Raw genomic sequence first — 20018 nt, 5'->3', positions numbered from 1 at the left:
TGTTCTATTGTTAATAACTAGCCAATTTCAATAGTATTAATAGAATCTCATTTATCTGTCCATCACAAAAAACTTCAGAGGTCAACTTGTTGGTTAGTATGTGAAAGTTGTTATGTTTTAGTTTTAGAAACAATATTTGAGTTTGTGCCTTATTGAATTCAGGATTAACCTTTCATGTTGAAGGTAGAGCATTTTTGAGATCCAGTTCTCATGAATTGACTCCAGGAGGAGATCAGTTAAGATCTGTAGACCTGAAACCCAAAATAGAAAAGTGAAGTTTGAAAGGCCTTGGGTTAGGCATGAAGTGCTTATTCGGAGTTAAAGAGTAATTTTGACATGGGAGCTACTTCTAAACAGTAGGGTAACAGTGACAGAGAGTTAGAATATCCATTGGCTTGGTCCCATCATTCCCAGAATTGTTTTGGCTCATGGTGCAAATTGTTTTCTGAGAGTGGATAAGATTTAAGTTTCATCTAGAACCTCTTTCCCCCCCCCCCTTTTTTTTTTTTAAAGGTACAACTATCATTTGAAAAGCCAGATGTTAGAGCCCAGATGCCCACCATTGAACGAGTATCCATGTCAAGACATTTCTACCTCTTTCCTGGCAATTGAAAATACTAAGGATCAAAGCTGTTGTCACGTATAATAAAGGGGAAACTCATACTGGTTGTGAAGTTCAACAGCTACTCACAGTCAATTGCATGGGTAGTCAAATTAATGTTGCTTCTTGATATAGTTTAGTGACTAGATGTTATTTTTTTCTCTACTTATATGAATCTGGATCCTCCTCATCTCCATAATCAATTAATCAGTCAGCCAATCAAGGAGATAAGCCATACTAAGACAGGGAGTAATAAACAATTAAGGACACAATGTAGTAATTAATGAAACAGAAATGTACTCATGCTTCCACTATTACTTTATATTTCTTTCTCACCACACATGCACACACTCACACACACACACACAAACAAGTTACCAAACATTGCCTTAGATCCTGAAAAGCAAAAATAAAATAAAAACAAAAACACACAGAAAATAGAGAAGATGAATGTGAAGGAAGCAAGACCTTGGTCCTTTAAATGCAGATGTCACATTACTGAACTTAAGCTACAACTACCAAGACGGTATAAAATATACTGTAATTCTTGTATTGATGCAGATTCTGTCTTCCTGACAGTTCACACAAAGTAGATTTTAGAGTGTGCTCTCAGATTCTTAATTACTGCTCTGAACCCTTTCAAGCACCCATGTTAACACACATTTATTGTGTTTTGGTAAATATATTTTAGAATGGGTTCAACGAATTTAGACTTAGTTATTATTTACTCACTCATAAGAGCTGAATATCACACTGTATTGTAAGTCCATTGTTAATCTCTCTTTCAACAGCATGATTAAAATTATATTTTATAGTAAAGGTTATTTCTCACTACTTTGTCTTTACCCACCATCTTCTACTCCTCGTTTGTGATTTTCAGGTGGAATAATTGCATAAATAGTTCATCAGAATAGTGTTTATTGCCTAATTAGTATTAGAGAACCACATTAGGGATTGGCCTATTTGACTAATATTTATCAAGCACTTACTATATTCCAAGTTTTGTTCTAGAATATTGAAATATACAAGTATACAAAATAAATGGAAAGCTTTGCTTCAGAAAGCTCATACTCTAGTAAGTGGAGACAGACTATAAATACACAAACAAGTAAATATATGTGAGACTGATAAGAACTAAGAAGAAAAATAAATGAGGTTAAAATGATGAAAAAAATGGTTGTTGTACTTACTATAATAGATATATTATTCAAGAAAGGTTCCTTTGAAGAGATAAAATAAATCAGAACAGAGAGTGGGGTAGTGAACCTTGTGTTTCTCTGCAGAACAGTGTACTAGCACCCCTGGGTCTAGCAAGTACAAATGCCCTGAGGCAGAAATGTGCTTCACATCTTTAAAGACCTGCCAAAAGGCAGTGCACTGGGGGGAATGGCAGAGACACATTCAGAAAATGGTGAAAAGTCTGGTCACATGGGCTTGGTGATCACATGGTAACTGCTCTAAAATTGTCATCCAGAGTGAGATAGGAAACCATTTGAGTTTTTATGAACAGAGAAATGAGAATGAATTAGATTTTACAAACATTACCCTGTGAACTTTTGGTGAATATACTGCAAGGGTCACAGAGGTCAAAACTAGTGTCAAAAGCACATGGAAGAGGATGAAAGAGGAATGATGGTCAGGGACGGATTGAAGGCTTCTGGGAATTACTATCCTCACCTCCTATTTTTTGTCTCTTTTTTTGTTTTTTGTTTTCCTTCTTTATGGAATTACAGGCAGTCCTTTTCTTCTTTACCAACTTCTAGAAGCACCTTTCTCAGTATGGCAGGAATATTTAACCATTTGTATTTAAATAAAAAATGAAGACACATAAACTGTGTCTTTGGGTCCTTTAATAGACTAGAATTTCAGTGAAGAATGTGGATGTATGGAAATGAAGTGGAGTGAGCTATCTGCATTTTCCAGCTTAGGACTCACACACTACCTGCATTTCCCTGAGTGCAGAGAGCTGGCCATGTCTGTCCCTCAGCAGCTGTGCCTAGGTGGAAGACAGGAACTGTAACCTGGTCAGCACCTCAGCTGTATCCTCATCCAATCCACGTCCAGCATGGTTCAGAGAAGTTTTCTAATTTATTATTAAACCAACATCATAGATTCAGAGAATATTTTTCATCACTAAACCATGAATTTATAAAATTAGTCCTATGTATCTATCAGTATATTAACTTTCTTATTTTCTTTCCATATGATTGGGTATTTCCAAACTTCCGGAAAACTTTATTCTTTAACAAGCTCTTGGATATTGTCTAAAATAACTTGGAATTTGGTTCAAAATGGGACAAACTTACTGCATTTGTATAGAAATAAAAATATCATCAGATAAAAATGGAAAGAGAATGGGGAGTGTCAGCAATGGGAGAGGGAATATTAAAATTTCTGAAAAGGTGAATATTGGTAGAGGAATTTTGGCACCATGCTGATCAGATAGTTACTAAGTAAAGATATGTGCTACTTCTGTTATATATACATAGGATATTGAGTAAATATTTGAGTACATTGCTGAAATTAATTTAAATAAGATGATCTAGATTTCATATATAACCATAATCATAAATATTTATTAACATAATTGTTAATAATAATATTTAATATTATTAAAACAATATTAATTGTATATTTTGATTACTATAAAGAATTTTATGTATATAAGAAATCAATTTAACCATCACAGCAACACTATAATGTAATTACTATCTATATCTCCTCTCTACCTATAATAAAACAAAAGAATACAGAGTTTAAATGACTTGCCAAGTTTACTCAGTTAAAACATGGATACACCATGATTTGAACTCAATTTGACTTTCTCTGAAATCTGAGTTATTGACCACTGTGGAGCATTGTCTTTGCAAAGCCATGAAATACAGAAACTATAAGAGTTCTGAATTGTAATGTTTAACTAAATTTTGAATTGTAATGTTTAACTTATACTACAAAGATTCATAATGTTTATATTTCTGTACTTAACTGTTTGTATATAAACATGAGACACAACACAAAGATCCAAAAACACATATTATAGAGAATTAATTCTACTACTGAGAGATAATATTAAAAATCCAATAACATAAAGTTTTTCACACATCACCACACAGTGGGGAAAAACATTCACATATGCAGGGGCAATGTCAGCCAGGGGGAATGGCTGCGCAGAGGCTTGGCTGAATGCCCTTCCTAGATCAGGGTGAGAGAAGCTGATCAGGGGTTGGGCCTTCTGGGAGAAGGGGCCACAAGAGGTTGGCTGGTTGGCCCAACCTCCCAATTGGGCTGGTTCACTGGCTACAGTGGGCATCATAACGTCCAGTCATTCTGCTCGTTAAAATGTTCCTGGTTCCTGGCATGTTGTAAACACTAGAGGCCTGATGCATGAAATTTGTGCATGGGAGGTGGGTCTCCCTTAGTCCAGCCTGCACTCTCTCCAATCTGGAATCCTTCAAGGGTAGTCAGACATCCCTTTCACAGTCCAGGACTGCTGGCTCCCAGCCATTCACCTGCCTGCCTGCCAGCCTGATCACCCCCTAACCACTCCCCTGCCAGCCTAATCTTTGCCAAACTACTCCCCTGCCAGCCCAATTGCCCCTAACTGCCCTCCCCTGCTGGCCTGGCTACCCCTAACTTCTCTCTCCTGCTGGCCTGGTCACCCCTAACTGTCCTCACTTGTCAACCTAGTCACCCCTTATTCCCCTCTCTTGCTGGCCTGGTTGCTCCTAGCTGCCCTCTTCTGTAGGCTTGTTTATCCGTAACTGCATTCCCCTGCCAGCCTAGAAACTCCTAACTGCCTTCCCCTGCAGGCCTGGTCACCTCTAACTTCACTCCCCTTCTGGCCTGGTTCCCCCCAATTTTCCTCCCCTGAAAGCCTGGTCCTCCCAACTGCCCTCCCCTGCAGGCTTTGTTCCTCCAAATTCTCCTCCTCTGCTGGCTCGGTCGCCCCTAACTGCCCTCCCTTGCTGGCCCTGTCACCCCTAACTGCCCTCCCTTGTCAGCCAAGTCACCCCTAACTGCCATCCCCTGCTGGACTGATTGTCCACAACTGCCCTCCCCTGCTGGCAAATTTGTGGAGGCCATCTTGTGTCCACAGAGGGCAGCCATATTTGATCATATGAGGGCAGCCATCTTGTGTGTTGGAGTGATGGTCAAATACCATAATACCTCTTTATTATATAGGATAGATTATCATTTTTCAGATATTTTTATCTTTTTTTCCTACCCAAATTAATCTATAAACACAATAGAATACCAAAGAAAATCTAACCAGGTATTTTTTTGAACTTGACACATTATTTATACTCTTTGTTTAAAAGGTCAAGTAGTAAGAATATCTAAGGAAAAATAATTAAAAAGTGGTTGGGAGACTGCCTGAACACAGATCATGAAATCCAGTTGGTACGTGGGTAGACAAATAGACACACAGAAAATCATACAAAGGCTCAAAATGAACAACATAAAATATGTCAAGTTGCAGAGGTAAAATAATGAGTGATTCAAGAAATTATTTTATAGAAACACACATACACACACACACACACACACACAAACACACACATATTTTGTACCTGAAGTCATATACAAATGAATATACCGGATGAAGTAAAGTCCTAAATGTAAAAAGTATCTTTCAAGTTATTAAGAGAAAAAATATAGAACAATATATTTATGATATTTATGTAGGGAAATTTTTCAACAAGATTTAGAAAGCACACTGCCTTAGAAACATGAATAAATTGAATATAAAATTTTAGATCACTGTGTACAATGTTAGACTTTGTGTGATGGTACCATGCGTGTAGGTATATTTCTAAACTCATCAAAGAACTACATTAAATAAATACAATAGAAGCCTGGTGCACAAAGTTTGTGTGTGAGTATGGTCCCTAGGCTTGTCTTGTGATCACAGCCATCTTCCCCAGCTGCCCGCATTCAGCCCCATCCCCTGCCACCATTCACCCCCAGGACCCTATTTGCCAATGGGTGATCGGAGCCTGCTGGCTGGGGGGAAGAACCAAGAGGTGAGCCTTTCTGCCCACTCAACGGCCCCACCCCCCGCCCTGGTTGCCCTATCTGTGTGGGATAACTGGTGTGGCAGGGGCCTTGGCTTGGTGCCACCTGCATCCCTGCACACACACTCCCGGTTCCCTGTTTGCCATTGGGCTATCAGAGCATGCAGGCCAGGGAAGGAGACCAATAGGTGGTAAGTGCACTTCACAGTGACTAGTCAAGCAGTCATTCTGATCATTCTGCTGTTAGGGTCAATTTGCAAATTAACCTTTTATTATATAGGATAGAGACTCAGTGCATGGGTGGGGGCCAACTGGCCTGCCCTGTGGGGGCCCCAGATCAGGGTGGAAGTTCCTGTTGGCCAGCGGGGATGGCTGGGTTGTGGGGCATCAGGCATTTTGCAGGCTGGCTATGCCTTCGATTGGGGTGGGGGTCCCTACTAGGGGAAGAGGCCAGCCCTGGTGAGGGTTTTGCAGTATCCCCACTTGGGGGTTGGGCAGCCAGGGCAAGAGGTGGCAGTTGTTCTGGTCTCTGGTCATTCTGGTCTCATTGTTCTGTTTGTTCTGCCGCCATTTGGATTGCCGGGCTTTTATTATATAGGATTATACCTCAATAAAACTTAAATGATAAATAAAAGTGAATTCGTAGATGATAGAAAGAAAAAATAGACAAGCTACAGAAATGAGGGGAAGAACCTTTTACAATGCACATGATCAGCAAAAGATACATTCATTCAATCAGCCTTAAATTAAAACACAAAACAACAAAAGCTGACTCTAGCCTAGCTCTGGAGGCTCAGTTGGTTGAAATGTCATCCTATGAACTAAAATGTCACAGGTTTGATTCCCAGTCAGGCACATTCTTGGGTGTAGTTCAATCCCTGGTTGGGATACATAAGGGAAACAACTGATCAATGTTTCTCACTTTTCTCTCTGTCTCTCTCTCTCTCTTCTCTCTCTCTCTCTCTCTCTCTCTCTCTCTCTCTCTCTCTCTCTCTCTCCCTCTCTGCAAAAAAAGCCCAGTGAAAGTGAGATTAAACAGAAACAACAACAAAAAAGCACCTGACTCTGCATCAGACATTGACTATCTAAAAGAAAATAAAACAGTTTCTGTCCTCATGAAAACATGTAGTCTAATAGGAAAGAAAAAGATAATAATCATAAATAAAATAAACACATAATTTATCATCAGGGGGAAAAAAACTGAATAAAGAGAGAGAGCCAGCTATGTTAAGATAGAACATTCCAGAAAGAGTGAAAGTAAGTAGGAATGCCCTGATATAAGAATGTGCTTGAGCTCTAGATGGTTTTGCTCAGTGGTTAGACCATTGGCCCTTGGACTGAAGGGTCATGGGTTCAATTCCAGTCAAGGGCATGTTCCTCAGTATTGTGCTCAATCCCCTGCTCCAGTCAGGGTGTGTGCAGGAGGCAACCAATCAATGCAATGTGTCTCTCTCACATGGATGTTTCTCTCTGTCTCTTCCTTTCCTTTCCATTCTCTCTTAAAAAAAAAATCAATGAAAAATATATGCTCAGGTGAGGATTAATAATAAAAAAAAAAAAGAAGAAAATGTGTTTGGTATGTTTGAGGATTAACAAGGAAATTAATATGGCTAGGATCCCAGGGCAAACATAGGGAAATTTTAGGACATGAAATTGCAGAGGTGACCAAGAATCCAATTATACAAGGTGGCATTACTATAAAATAGCTCTCATTTTTACTCTAAGATAGAAAGCTATTAGAAAATTATGAGAAAAGAATAAATTTAATTTTCAGAGTTATATTTATGAAGGTCACTTTGGCCATAGGGAAAGATGAGAATGAGGATGATTGGGCCAAAGTTGAAGCAAAAGAGCACTTAGAGGGTATTGCAAAAATTCAAAGTTGATGGTAGTCCAGATCTGGATGATAGAAGAGAGGGTAGTGAGCAGCCTTCAAGTTTTGTAGGGATAGCCAATGGAACTAAATGAAGTTTTGGGAAAGAAAGAACTGTGTTCTACTCTGAATAACTGGAAACATGAAATTGGCTTTAATAACTCAAATAATAAAATAGGATACACTTCCAGAGGTGGTAGGTTTGGAGAGATTGAAATGTCAAAATAAGATGTCTGCCAGACATTCAAAAGATACCCAGTTGACATTGGTTATATGAGAATGGTATTAAGGGAACAGACATAAGCTGGAAGCTAAAAATTTTAGTGTCTTTACACACACACACACACACACACACACACACACAGTATTGAAAACCAAGATACTGGAAACACTGCTAGATAAGTGAGAAAAAATAAAGCAAAGATCAAATATGTGAATAGCAAGCAATGAAGTAACAGAAGAATCAAGATAAAGATGTGATTTTAAAAACAAATGAATGAGGGTTTTCAGATGAAGGTGCAAATTATTCTAATATGTCAAATCACCGTGAAATTATTCTAATAGGTCAAATATAATTGATCACTAAATACTTAATTTTAGCAACATTGAAGTCACTGATTACAATCAGGGGTCTTCAAACTACGGCCCGAGGGCCACATGCGGCCCGCAGAGGAGTCCGATCCGGCCCGCCAGGTTTTTTGGGCAGTGAGCGCAGCCGAGGTGTTACAGTAGGAATTAGTAGTTCATATAGTCCAGCCCTCCAGCTCTCTGAGGGACCGTGATCTGGCCCCCACTTTAAAAAGTTTGAGGACCCCTGGATTACATTAACAAGAATTGTTTTGATGGAGGGGTAGAAACAAAAGAGTAATTGGAACTGGTTGAAGAAAGTAAAAAAAAAAAATTGGGAAAAGTAAGGATGAATAATGCTTTTGATGATTTGTGGGTAAGTAGAATCAAGAGAGTTCTTTTTAATAAAGCGGAATTATTGTGTTTTTAATGGTTATCATAATGACATGATTAAAAGGGAAAATGAATCATGTAGAAGAGAAATTGGATTACTGTTAAACAATGTCTTTGACTAGATGAGAATGAATGACTAGAAAAAAAAATCGATGGCTTAGCCTTTGACAAAATTGTAGGAGCTTAAACCAACTATATGAGACCTGATAATGGTGAGCTGGTAGATCTTGAGGTTAGAAAGAATCTTCTCTGAATTGAAAATTATTTGTTGTGGGATTAGGCCTAAAGAGATGGAAATGTAGCCCCAACATATAATTTTGCTAGGTAGGTATATACATAGCAAGTTTATCTATATAAAACTCTCATATGCAAATTGATGGAACAGCAAATGACCAGTGGAACAACGAGTCACTGTGATACACACTGACTACCAGGGAGCAGATGCTCAATGCAGAAGCTGTCTCCAGCCCACAGGCCCGACAGGTGGCAGTGGTGGGATGGGGTCATCAAGTGGGTGGCAACAGTCCAAGTTGAGTGTGAGCAGGGGCCTTGATCAAGCTGCCAGTCGACCCACAGATCAGCCCTAATCACTGGTCATGCCTAAGTATCCTACCCGTGCACGAATTTCATGCAGCAGGCCTCTAGTACTAATATAAATGCTTTTATTATATCTTCTTAATATTTAGTTATTTCATGGACAAAGCACAAAAGACTTGGTTGTGGATACAAAAGTGAATGAAAATTTTAATAACTTAGACAATGTAAAAGAAAAATATAGGTTAAAATGGTGGTATGATTGGACATGAGGAAAAATGAAAGGAACTGTATGAAGGCAGCTATCATCAATTTATTTATTTTTTCATTTTTTAAAATTTATTTTATTTTTTATTTTTAATATTTATTTATTTTTATTTTTATTTTTTTAAATTTTTTATTATTTTTTATTTATTAATAAGTATCATCAATTCACATAGAGAACTATTATTGAACAACACTGATGACAGAAGAAATAAGGGTTAAATAGTATTTAATATTGAACAATTAATTAAAAGAATAATTGAAAATCATATAGTAAAATATTAGGCAGAATTGGTAGAATTGAGGTAATATAATATAAGTAAACTATATCTCACTTTTTATATGAAGTAACCAAAGGCATTGCTTGAATTTAATATTAAGGAATAGAGGGATAAAATAGGAATGTTATTGAGAGTTCTGAAAATTACCACTAGAAAAAAAAACCAAAATGTTTAAAAGAAATGATAAGTAGCATGTGCATGTGGGTTTGAAAATAGAAAGGGTTGTAGTGAAGAATGTACTTTTCATTATATACTATTCAGTACTACTGGATAAACTGCCTTACATATCTATTACTTTGACCAAACATTTTAAAATTATAATGTATCAACACGTTTAATACTATACAATCATCAAAAATTGAGATAGTTCTTAAAGTGTTGACTTTTATAAATATTTGTCATCTGTTACCAAATTTAAAAAATATTAATAATATGGGGAAAATGTATAGGTAAACACATATTTGTAAGTTATCTATTGCTAAGTAACAAAGTACCTGAAAACTTAGTAGCTTACAGCAATAAGTACTTACCATTGTTCACAAGTCAACCAGTCAACTGGGTGGTTCTTCTTGTGTCTGGGACTATTCATCTACCTAAGACTCATCTACTCATGTAGAGTAGTCATCTCTACTGACATTGCTGGGATGGATCTCTCATGAATTGGAATAATATCTGAATTGAAGCTGGTCTAGGATAACCTTGGCTGAGATGACTAGGCTTTTCTCCATGTGATCTTTTATCCATTAGCTATCTAGCCCAGGCTTGTTCACATGATGGCTCAGGGGTCCATGAGGGAGAGGTTCATCATGCTTCCAAAGACCTGGGCTCAGATTGTACAAAGTCCCTCCACTGCATCATGCTCGCCAAAACCAAGTTATAATGCAAGTCCATAGTCAGAAGTATAGATCCAAGAAAGTTAAGGACTGGGCTATCTAAAATCAGTACTAAGAGTCTTTTAAAAGCAGAGGAAAAAATAACAAATATGCAAACAAAACATATAATTGTGGTACCTTTGTAGTGTGAAATTAAAGGTGGATGATCTTATTCCATTTTATAAATTTTCCTATTGTTTAAATTTAATGGGAAGCTATTATTTTTAATGAAATAGAAGTCCTTTGTACATTCAACAAATAAAATAAAAATTAAAAAACAGACACATGAATACATAGATAAACAATGCCCACAACTGATAACTAAGAAGATCAAGAAAAAGAGGGAAAAGGTTGGCTTAAGTTTACTTAGTAGGGGAAAATTAACTATCTTGTTTCATCAAATACTATAAATTAAGCACTATTCTATGTATGTTTATAAGTAACTAGACACCCAGTACATGAATTTCTGCATGGGTGGGTTCTGGCCAAACAGCCCCAATTGGGGCAAATTATAGTAACCAGTCATTTGGCCCGGTGCACAAAATTTTTGCATGGGGAAGGGGTGTCCTCAGCCTAGCCTGCACCCTCTCTAATTGGGACTCTTTGGATGATGTCAGACTGTTGGTTTAAGCCCGATCCCACAGGGCAGTCAGACATCCCTCACACAATACAGAATTTCTGGCTCCTAACTGCTCCCCTGCTGGCCTAATTGATGCCTAACTGCTCCCCTACTGGCCAGATCACTCCCAATTGCCCTCCCCTGCAGGCCCAATTGCCCCAACTGCCAGCCTGATTGCCCGCAACTACCCTCATCTTGTGGTTACCATCTTGTGGTGGCCATCTTGTGATGGTGTTGAGATGGCCATTTTGTGACTATGTCATAGCGGCCATCTTGTAAAAATGTAGTGATAGCCATCTTGTCATGCATGGCGCCATCTAGGCTTTTATTATATAGGATTGTTTAATAAATCTTAACTGAATTTCTTAAATCTAACCATTTATTTTCAAACTGAGTACTGGGATTTTCTCGCAGATGCTTGAAGTCTCCATTATTCTTGTTCAGCAGATACCATTGAATCTGAATACAGCATAACAGTTCTAAGGTTCCCTTTACTTATTACTATTGCTGTACTTAAATTGAAAAAATAATCCACATTTCACTAAAATGGAACTTATCTAATATATAAAATAAAGTTATTTTTTGTTTTCTTTAAAATAAAAGAGAGGAAAAGAGGTGACTTATTTGGGCCGTTAAAGTGATACTGCTGTCAAGGTGTGCAGTTGTCAGTTTCTTGCTCCCTGAGCCTTCCACATGAATACTTCACTTCCCAGGATGAACAAGCATCAGTCAAGTTGGTCCTCCCTCCAATTAGTGGTTAAGGTGTAGCACAAAGACAAGGGTCAATCTGATTTATTAACGATGCTAAAAATAGAATGGAAAATAGAGCAGAAGTATTTTGTGTGTGTGTGTGTGTGTGTGTCTGTGTATGTGTGTCTCTGTGTGTGTGTCTGTGTGTGTGTGTGTGTGTGTACTTCCACTGACTTTGTTATATCAAACTGAAAAGATAGATGTTGCTCTGTTTTCCAAAGGAAAGAAGCTGTGGATCACAGGATTTCCAATTCTATGCTGGCAAAGAACAAGAGAATTTGAGAAGCAGAAGTTTCCATTTCAGCAATACCAGTAAACACGCACGTGTCCAATGAGAGACGAAAGGAAGTTGCTTTCACTTTAAGAGTTTTCCTGACCAGGAAGAACTGAGCAGCAATGGCTGGTGAGTAACTCCAACTTTTCCGTGGTTTATGGCTGTTTTTTAGGGGAGTTACAGCTCAGGAGGAAGGCTGGGAGAGAGGAGCAGAGCCATGAAAGGGGCACTCATCAGACAAAACTATTTTACTCCTGGATGGTGGGTGATGGGAGCGTGGGTCACAGAAGTGACTATGCTAGAGCACAAGATACTTTAGTTAATATGTTACAGCTTCTTGGAGGGAAAATAGGAAAATGCAAAAATATCTGGATCTGTGTTCTTAAACCTTTCCTGTGATTTTAGGTTTTCTTTGGGCTCCTATCACCTTTGAATTCTTGCCATTTTAAGACTCTTCTCTTGTTTGAGTGAGAGGCCCTGATGTGGGAACCAGGAACTTGGGTTTCCTCTATGTTTCGTTTTCAGCAAGCAAACCAGCTGTGGCTTGTGCTCTCAATCTCTACAAACTAAGTTGCTTTCAGCCCTGCTCTTGGAAACAAAATGCATTCTACTACAAGTATAATATGCTTATGTTTTACTGCTATATCAATTGAACATCATGTATTCTTAATTAAGTATTGATAAATGTGATAGGAAGTGAAAAGATAGATACAAAAATTGACCCATGTCAGCTATCATGGGCCTCTGTAGTGAAGTTGCTTCAAGTCTCTGAACGTCAGTTTCTTTATCTATAAAAAGGCACAGGCTTAAGTAAGATATGAGCAATTATATGTGTGGTCTGTGAAATCACCTTGGGAACTGTTAGAAATGAAAATTTACAGAAATGAAATAAAATGAATGAAAATTTGATAGACCCACCCTGATCTATCAAATCAGAATTTTTAGACAGAGAGGTAGGAAGAGGGAGAAACATTAATTTGTTGTTTCACTTATTTATATATTCATTGGTTGTTGTTTTTATTTTTTATTTTATTTTTTAATATATTTTCTTGATTTTTTACAGAGGAGGGGAGAGGGATAGAGAGCTAGAAACATCAATGAGAGAGAATCTGATCAGCTGCCTTCTGTACACCCCCTCCTGGAGATGTGCCCGCAACCAAGGTACATACCCTTGACCGGAATCAAACCTGGGACCTTTCAGTCCACAGACCGACGCTCTACACTGAGCCAAACAGGTTTTGGCTTGTTTTTTAAATATATGTTTATTGATTTCATGGAGAGAGATACAAACGCAAATGATGAGAGAGAATCGTTGATTGGCTGCCTTCTGCATGCCCCACTGGGGATTGAGCCAGCAACTTGGGCATGTACTCTTGACTGGAATGGAACCTGGGACCCTTCAGTCCGCAGGTGGCTGCTCTATTCACTGAGCCAAACCAGCAAGGGCTATTTGTTGATTCTTGTATATGACCTGACCTTGTATGTGTCCTGACTAGGGATAAAATCTGCAGCCTTGGCTTATAAGGATGAGGCTCTAACCAACTAAGCCACCCAGGACCAGAGCCTATCAAATTAGAATTTTTGTGAATGGGGTGCAGACAGCTCTTGCTTATCAGGATTTTCAGATGCTTTGACATATTTAAATTAGAGAACCACTGCCTGGAACCTTTGGAAAGTCTTGTCTATATCTAAAATTCTATTGTTTTCACAGACAAGAGACAGAAAGAAGATCCAATCAATCAGGTGAAGTCAATTGCCAAGAACATGATCGATGGCTTCTTTGATGATCTGATTGCTAAAAAGGTTATAGATAAGGATGAGTTACAAAGATTGGGAGAAGGAGTGGACATCATTGTGAACAGGACTGAAAGTCTAGTTGAGGATATCACTAAGAAAACTCAAAAAACAGGCGAAATACTTATGGACCGTCTCCTCAACCCCAAGAAACTACTGCTTTTGCGTGAGTATCTCAGACCAAAAAGCCAGTAACTTGTTCTTATCTCCTATCATTATACCCTTTCTGTTTTCTTACTTCTATTCACATATGGAGCATGAATTGTTCACATCTCTGGTACCTTCTTTGCCCGACTTTCTTATTTAATACCAGAGGCCTGGTTCATGAAAATCTATTCACTGGGGGGAGGGAGGGAGAGGTCCCTCAGCCCAACCTGCCCCCTCTCACAGTCTGGAATCCCTCAGAGGCAGGAGGCAACCCAGTGATCAGGGGAAGGAGATGCCCTCTCATACCTCTGCTGTTGCCACTGCTGTCAGTGCAAGCCTCAGCCAACCCTGGTTACCTGAGCCTTGGGCGGCCCTGGGAGGCTGGGAAGCTGCCATCTGAGGTTTGCCTGCACCTTGGGTTGGCTCTGGGTGGCTGGGGGCGCTGAGGGGACTTGAGGGACTCTGGAGACAGGCACAGGGAGTGGCCATGCTCAGCAGGGCTGAGGGGACTGGGCGCCTCCATCTTGTGGCTGTGGGTACCTCCATCTTTGAGGGTGTGGCAGTCAATTAGCATATCCCCTCCTTAGTGGCTGTGGGCATCGCCATCCTTTGAGATGGCATGAGGGTCAATTAACATATTCCCTCTTTATTTGATAGAATTTTAAAATGCCCCGATCTACTCCTGTCCCTGTTCCAACATCCCTAATCACTTTACACTGATACACATTTTCTTTAGCAATTGTGACCTTCATCATTGCATAACATGTATTTATTTATGATAGCATATCTCTCCCTGCTGAAATGTAAATTCCATGAGGCATGTATGTCTGCTTTGTTTAAGAATATATCTGAACTTACAGAAATGGCGCCTGATAGGTGCTAAGTAAATATTTGCTAAATGAATCAGTCAATGGTGCTAGCTAGGGTTATACTAAATTTAATGAGAACTTTTAGCTAATCTGTGCTACTCTCGCCATACACTGTAATCATTAGAGTCATTCCTAGATATAGAATATCCAAATGGAAAAAAAAAAAAAACACAAGGCACAAAAAAACACTGTCTTCTGCTTAGCAGTGGCCTATCCCAAAAGACATATCTCCAAGAACCTGTATTTATTCTTATTTAAAAAGGACATAAACAATTTGACATATCCATGTGTCTTTCTCTCTAGAGCATGAGTTGGCCACACCTTTCCTTTGAAAGGACAGATAGTATTTTAAGCTTTCTGAACCATGAGGTTTCTGCCAGAACACAACTCAAATCTGCTGTTGTGGCAATATATAATAAGTACAAAATGAGTGTGGATGTGTTCCAATAAAATTTCACTTATAAAAACAAGTGTTGGGCTGAGTAGGGCTCACAGAGCAGTTTGCTGATTCCTACTAGAGAATAAAACTTATGCATGGGTATATTCCAAATCCTTGCAACATCCCTGGGGGATTATTTTGTTGTTGCTGTTGAAAGCTGAATTTTTGTAGAGATGCATTTTTCCTCTTCCAAATGAAAAATGCTTTTGCAGAAAAGCCTTGATTAAATAACTTAATGATTCCTTGTATTAAACAAACAGGGAGACCTACTCCTTATTTTGTGGAAACTCAGCCTCTTCCTTCACTTTATAGAAGTAGCAGTCCTCTAAACCAAATTTGGAATTTAAAGAATGAGCCAAATCTCCATGATTTATATACCATATGGGGGAACATAGTAATTTCCTTAGTGCTAGGAGAAGAATCTGAAGTATGTAGGTTCTAGAAACGTACTTCTGCTAATGCATATTTATTTTATTTTAGCATCTCCATGTGAAAATGAGGATAATGAATCTGAGAACAGTGAATCTTCTTCCTCTTCAGGTAACTGCCTCCAAATCTCACATCATAGGTGAAAACCTCTAGTATTGTCAGAATATATTCTGGTAAAGACCAAGGAAACCCGTGTTCTCAGTCAATGTTTGTCTTTGGGAATAATAACCTTCAGAGCAGAGCACTGACGCTTAACATTTTGTTCATTCCACCTCAGAATCTGGAAGTGAAAGTGAAGAAAGTGAAGGTAAGAAAAAGCTGAATCAGTCCACCCATTGATTCTCCCTCCAATAGGTAACTGCCATCAAAACCCACTGACTCATGGGAGTCCTCATATATTACTTGACATAAGGCAGCTATACAGCGGCCCTATGTTATAGTGAAAAGACCAGTGAATTTAGATTTGGGAAATCAGGTATGTTTCCCTTTTGCCCCCAATAAAGCCCCTCAAAAGTTAAGATTAACACATGCATCTCTGCTCTTTAATTCTAAGAATCTGGAAGTGAAAATGAAGATGATGAAACTGAGGGGCATGCTGGTTTGTCCCAGGCATCAGTTCTACCTTTGACAGGTAACCTCCTGGACATATAAGGGCACTCTTTGAGCTAGAGCACATAAAAAGGTCTTGTGACAGAGTGGAAATAAAAATGGAGTTACCCCCCAATCTATGCATTAATTCCATCTGCCATCAACTAAATATATTCTCTAGTATCTACTTCTCAGCTTTTCTGAGGTTTAAATTTTTAAACAGGATTAATAACATATTTAAAGGGATTCATAAAACATCTAAGATATAAGAAACTAGCAACTGTACAAAACAAAATAAGGATGTGCTTAAGAAAAGTACATTAAAAAAACAAAACAGTATGAGTCACACATATTATGTGGTCAACAATATGTGGTCAACAAAGAACCTGATGAAATATGGAGCCACATTAAAGAATGATAGTGTCTAGAAAGGCAGTAGTGACAGTGTTGTCTTCTGAGTATCAGATCTTCAGAAGTTCTGAACAAACAAAGGAATAAAAACTTTGTAATCTGTACTCATTGTTATATCTATTCTTATATTACATATGATAATTGGAAGGCAGCTATGCTCACCACTATACCACAAACGCGGACTAATAATTGAAAACATACTATATGCTATTCTAATGAATGTGTTTATAGCAATAAGCAATATAAAGATCCTGCTTACATGGAAATTACAATGTAGTGAAGGAAGGTATATAATAAACATGCAGAAATGAAATAGCATAATTTCAGGGAACATACAAAAGAAAAGAGGATTAGCCCATAGAGAAAGATGTTGGGGTGGGTGGCAGGTACATGAGCCAGAGTGGATAGTTATGATAATTCTTTTGATCTGGTATTTCAGAATATACCTGAGCAATAGTTTTGCCAAACTCTAAAGCAAAAGCATTCCATGGAAAGAAAAAACAATATAGTATTTTGAGCCTTAAATGGTCTTGTCATAGAAAAGGCCAACCTGGCTGAAGAAATTAGCTAGAATGTGGTAAGAGAAGCAGCTAAGGAGTCAGACTATTGCTGCAATGCCATTTTGGAGCATTTTAGAGAGTGGAAAGAATTGGATTTTGTTTGCAATAGAAACCATTTAAGGAGTTTTTAAGAAAAGGGATAGACAAACATAGAGTCAGCAAGACTACTTGAAACGTATTTGCATATGTAATAGCTTTTAGTTTAGAAATAGAGATTATGACAGAATTAAATTTGGAATCTATTTTGGAAGCAAAATCAACAGAAATATAGATAAATTTGGTGTGGGATAATAAAAGAAATGAATCAAGGGTGGTGTTAGGTTTTTTGGCTTGACAAGTAGATACCACTTACTGAGACAGCGAAACTTGTGGTTCAGAGTAAACTCAGGAGAAACACATTTGCAAGAGTGGATAAATTTCAGGAGCCCTTAATACATGTTTAGTTTGAAATGTGCAATATCCAAGGCAGATGTTGAGTAAACAGGATTTTGCAAAAGAATCAGGGATGGGAAAACACTTTGGGATTCATCTGCATGTAGATAGAATTCCAGTGATGGGACTGAAAAAGGCCATCTGGGATAAATGCTGAAAGAACAACAGAAGCTCCAACTTAGAACAAGCCAACTTTTGGACTAATGGCAAAAGAGTCACCAGTGGGGACAGATTTAGAGAGAATGCTAGAAAAATGCAGCATCCCAGAAGCCTAGAAAACATCTTCCAAAAATAAGATGTTAAATGATGAGAAAGGAAAAAGGTGGTCTTTGGTAACCTTGATAACAAGTACTTTACATGGTAAGGATGATAGTTTATATTGCATCCAGGAGGAAAAAAATGAGTTGGGAAAAAAATTAAAATAGTGAACATAAACAAAGCCTTAAAAGGAGTTGTATTGAGAAGTGAAGAGAAATGGGACAATTAATAGCTGGAGAGGAAGTGAGGTCAAGGGCAGGTGTTTTAACAGATAACTTGATATGAAGGCATGCTACTATGCCAATGGGGATAACACAATGGGAAGATTGAGAGAAACTAATGGTGGAGAAAGCACAGCTAAAAAAATGCCTGAGTCAAGTCCTGTGGGTGAGAGGTGATGGAAATCAGAGCATAAGTAGAGGTATCATTCTTATTGGAGGAATATTTGTAATAGGAGGAAAAATAGAGTAGGTGAGTAGATATATGTAGGTGAACTGATGGATTTGTTGGTTACAAAATGAAATAATTTTTATGCAAAAAATATTAAAAGGAACAGAGGTTTGTTGTACTAAGGAGAAACAAGGAACCAGGAAATACTTGGTAGCTATTTTAAAGGTGAAGATAACTACTGTATTCATTAATAAGCAGTTATAAACTATGCCAGATATCATTATTGTGTGCCAGATTATCTTGCTAGATACTGAAAGTACAAAGATTCAACACACTTTCCTAGTCCTAATTTAGCTTACAGTACAATAAACACAAGGTAAAATACAATAGTTTTTTATATGGGGCAATTATATAAAATAATGTGGAGATAAATTAAAGTCATAGAAGAATTCATGGGCTTTCACAGGGAAAGGAATTTGACTTTTTTGTGATCACAGTGTGGGAAATACATAACCATACTTAGAAGGTTCTCACTTTATGATATTCATAACTATTAAAAACTGATTTATAGAGTGTGTTAAGTTACCTGTTAGTAGAGATATTTCAGAGAATGGTAGTAATAAGTAGGGGTATTGTATGTGGCATTCAAATATCTGAATGGTAACTTGACTAGGCCAAATGAACAGTAAACTTCCTTCTAAATCTTAGATACTGGTTTATACAAATTTAATGAGTTGGTTTTTAAAGATTAGTCAATGCTATGAACCCTAACAAAAACAGAAATATATAGTGGGGGGTCACTAAGAGGCAGAAAAAAAAGAAGGGGACCACTCAAGTTTTTGTTTTAGTAATTTTAAATAGAAATCATTTTTATGCTGTTGGGTGAGATGGCAGTAAGCAGTCCCTAAGAATAAGAGCCCACTCAACAGGCTGCATGACTGCAAAGCAGTGGATGTTATTGCTTAATGAGGGTTTGTTTTTGTTGTGCTTTTCTCTTTTAGCTCCTCAGGAAAACCAGGCTTCCCAACCCATTCATGAGTTGAAGCTTTGTCCTCCTGAACATTTCAAGAGACTGATTACAACAAAGGCAGATGAGGTATTTTGCTTTGGAATAGGGAGAAACACAATTTGCCCACTTAAATAAGATACTGGAGATAACACTGGGAATTTTAGTTCTTGTAAAAAATCATAGGATGTTATCTAATCAAGCTATCTAATTAAGTAATCCTTGTTAGATTTCCTGTCTCTTCCATCCCATCCTGGAACACACTCTAAACCCCTACCCACCACCTAACCAATGTCAAATTCCTACTGCATGTGTTCAGTTTTTGATCCTCTTTCCTCATAAGGATATAGAGTAGTTCCACTCCTAAGCTCCTTGGCCATCCATTCTGTAATGGGAAAGGTCTGTTTTCTATGCACTTTGGAAGCAAAAATGATAAGGCCTCTGGAACAACTAGTTCTGTGTTTGTTAATTGCAGATTTATCCAGTGATGAAGAAAGAGGGCAGAACACGCTTGGCCCTCATCATCCACAACAAAGAATTTGATTATCTTTGTAATCGATTTGGTTCTGAAGATGACCTTTTGGGGATGCAAGACCTGCTAGAAAGCCTTGGATACTCAGTGGTTGTAAAAATGAATCTCACAGCCCTGGTA

The 20018-nt window shown here is 38.1% G+C and overlaps 1 protein-coding gene across 1 annotated transcript in view; it reads left to right on the top strand.

Annotated features, from left to right (window-relative positions):
* Nucleotides 1–20018, top strand: part of LOC311627607 (caspase-12-like) — a 43265-nt gene that overhangs the window by 16267 nt on the left and 6980 nt on the right. The window contains 7 exon segments of the mRNA XM_084894103.1: nucleotides 514–607; nucleotides 13755–14003; nucleotides 15773–15832; nucleotides 15999–16028; nucleotides 16275–16352; nucleotides 19362–19456; nucleotides 19842–20015. Of these exon segments, the coding sequence (XP_084750229.1) occupies nucleotides 514–607; nucleotides 13755–14003; nucleotides 15773–15832; nucleotides 15999–16028; nucleotides 16275–16352; nucleotides 19362–19456; nucleotides 19842–20015 (780 nt within the window).

This window comes from Pipistrellus hanaki, assembly GCF_964339955.1.
Source record: "Pipistrellus hanaki genome assembly, chromosome: 9".
NCBI lineage: Eukaryota > Metazoa > Chordata > Mammalia > Chiroptera > Vespertilionidae > Pipistrellus > Pipistrellus hanaki.
The sequence above is the reverse complement of the archived record's forward strand: the minus strand, read 5'-3'. Positions and strand labels throughout refer to the sequence as shown.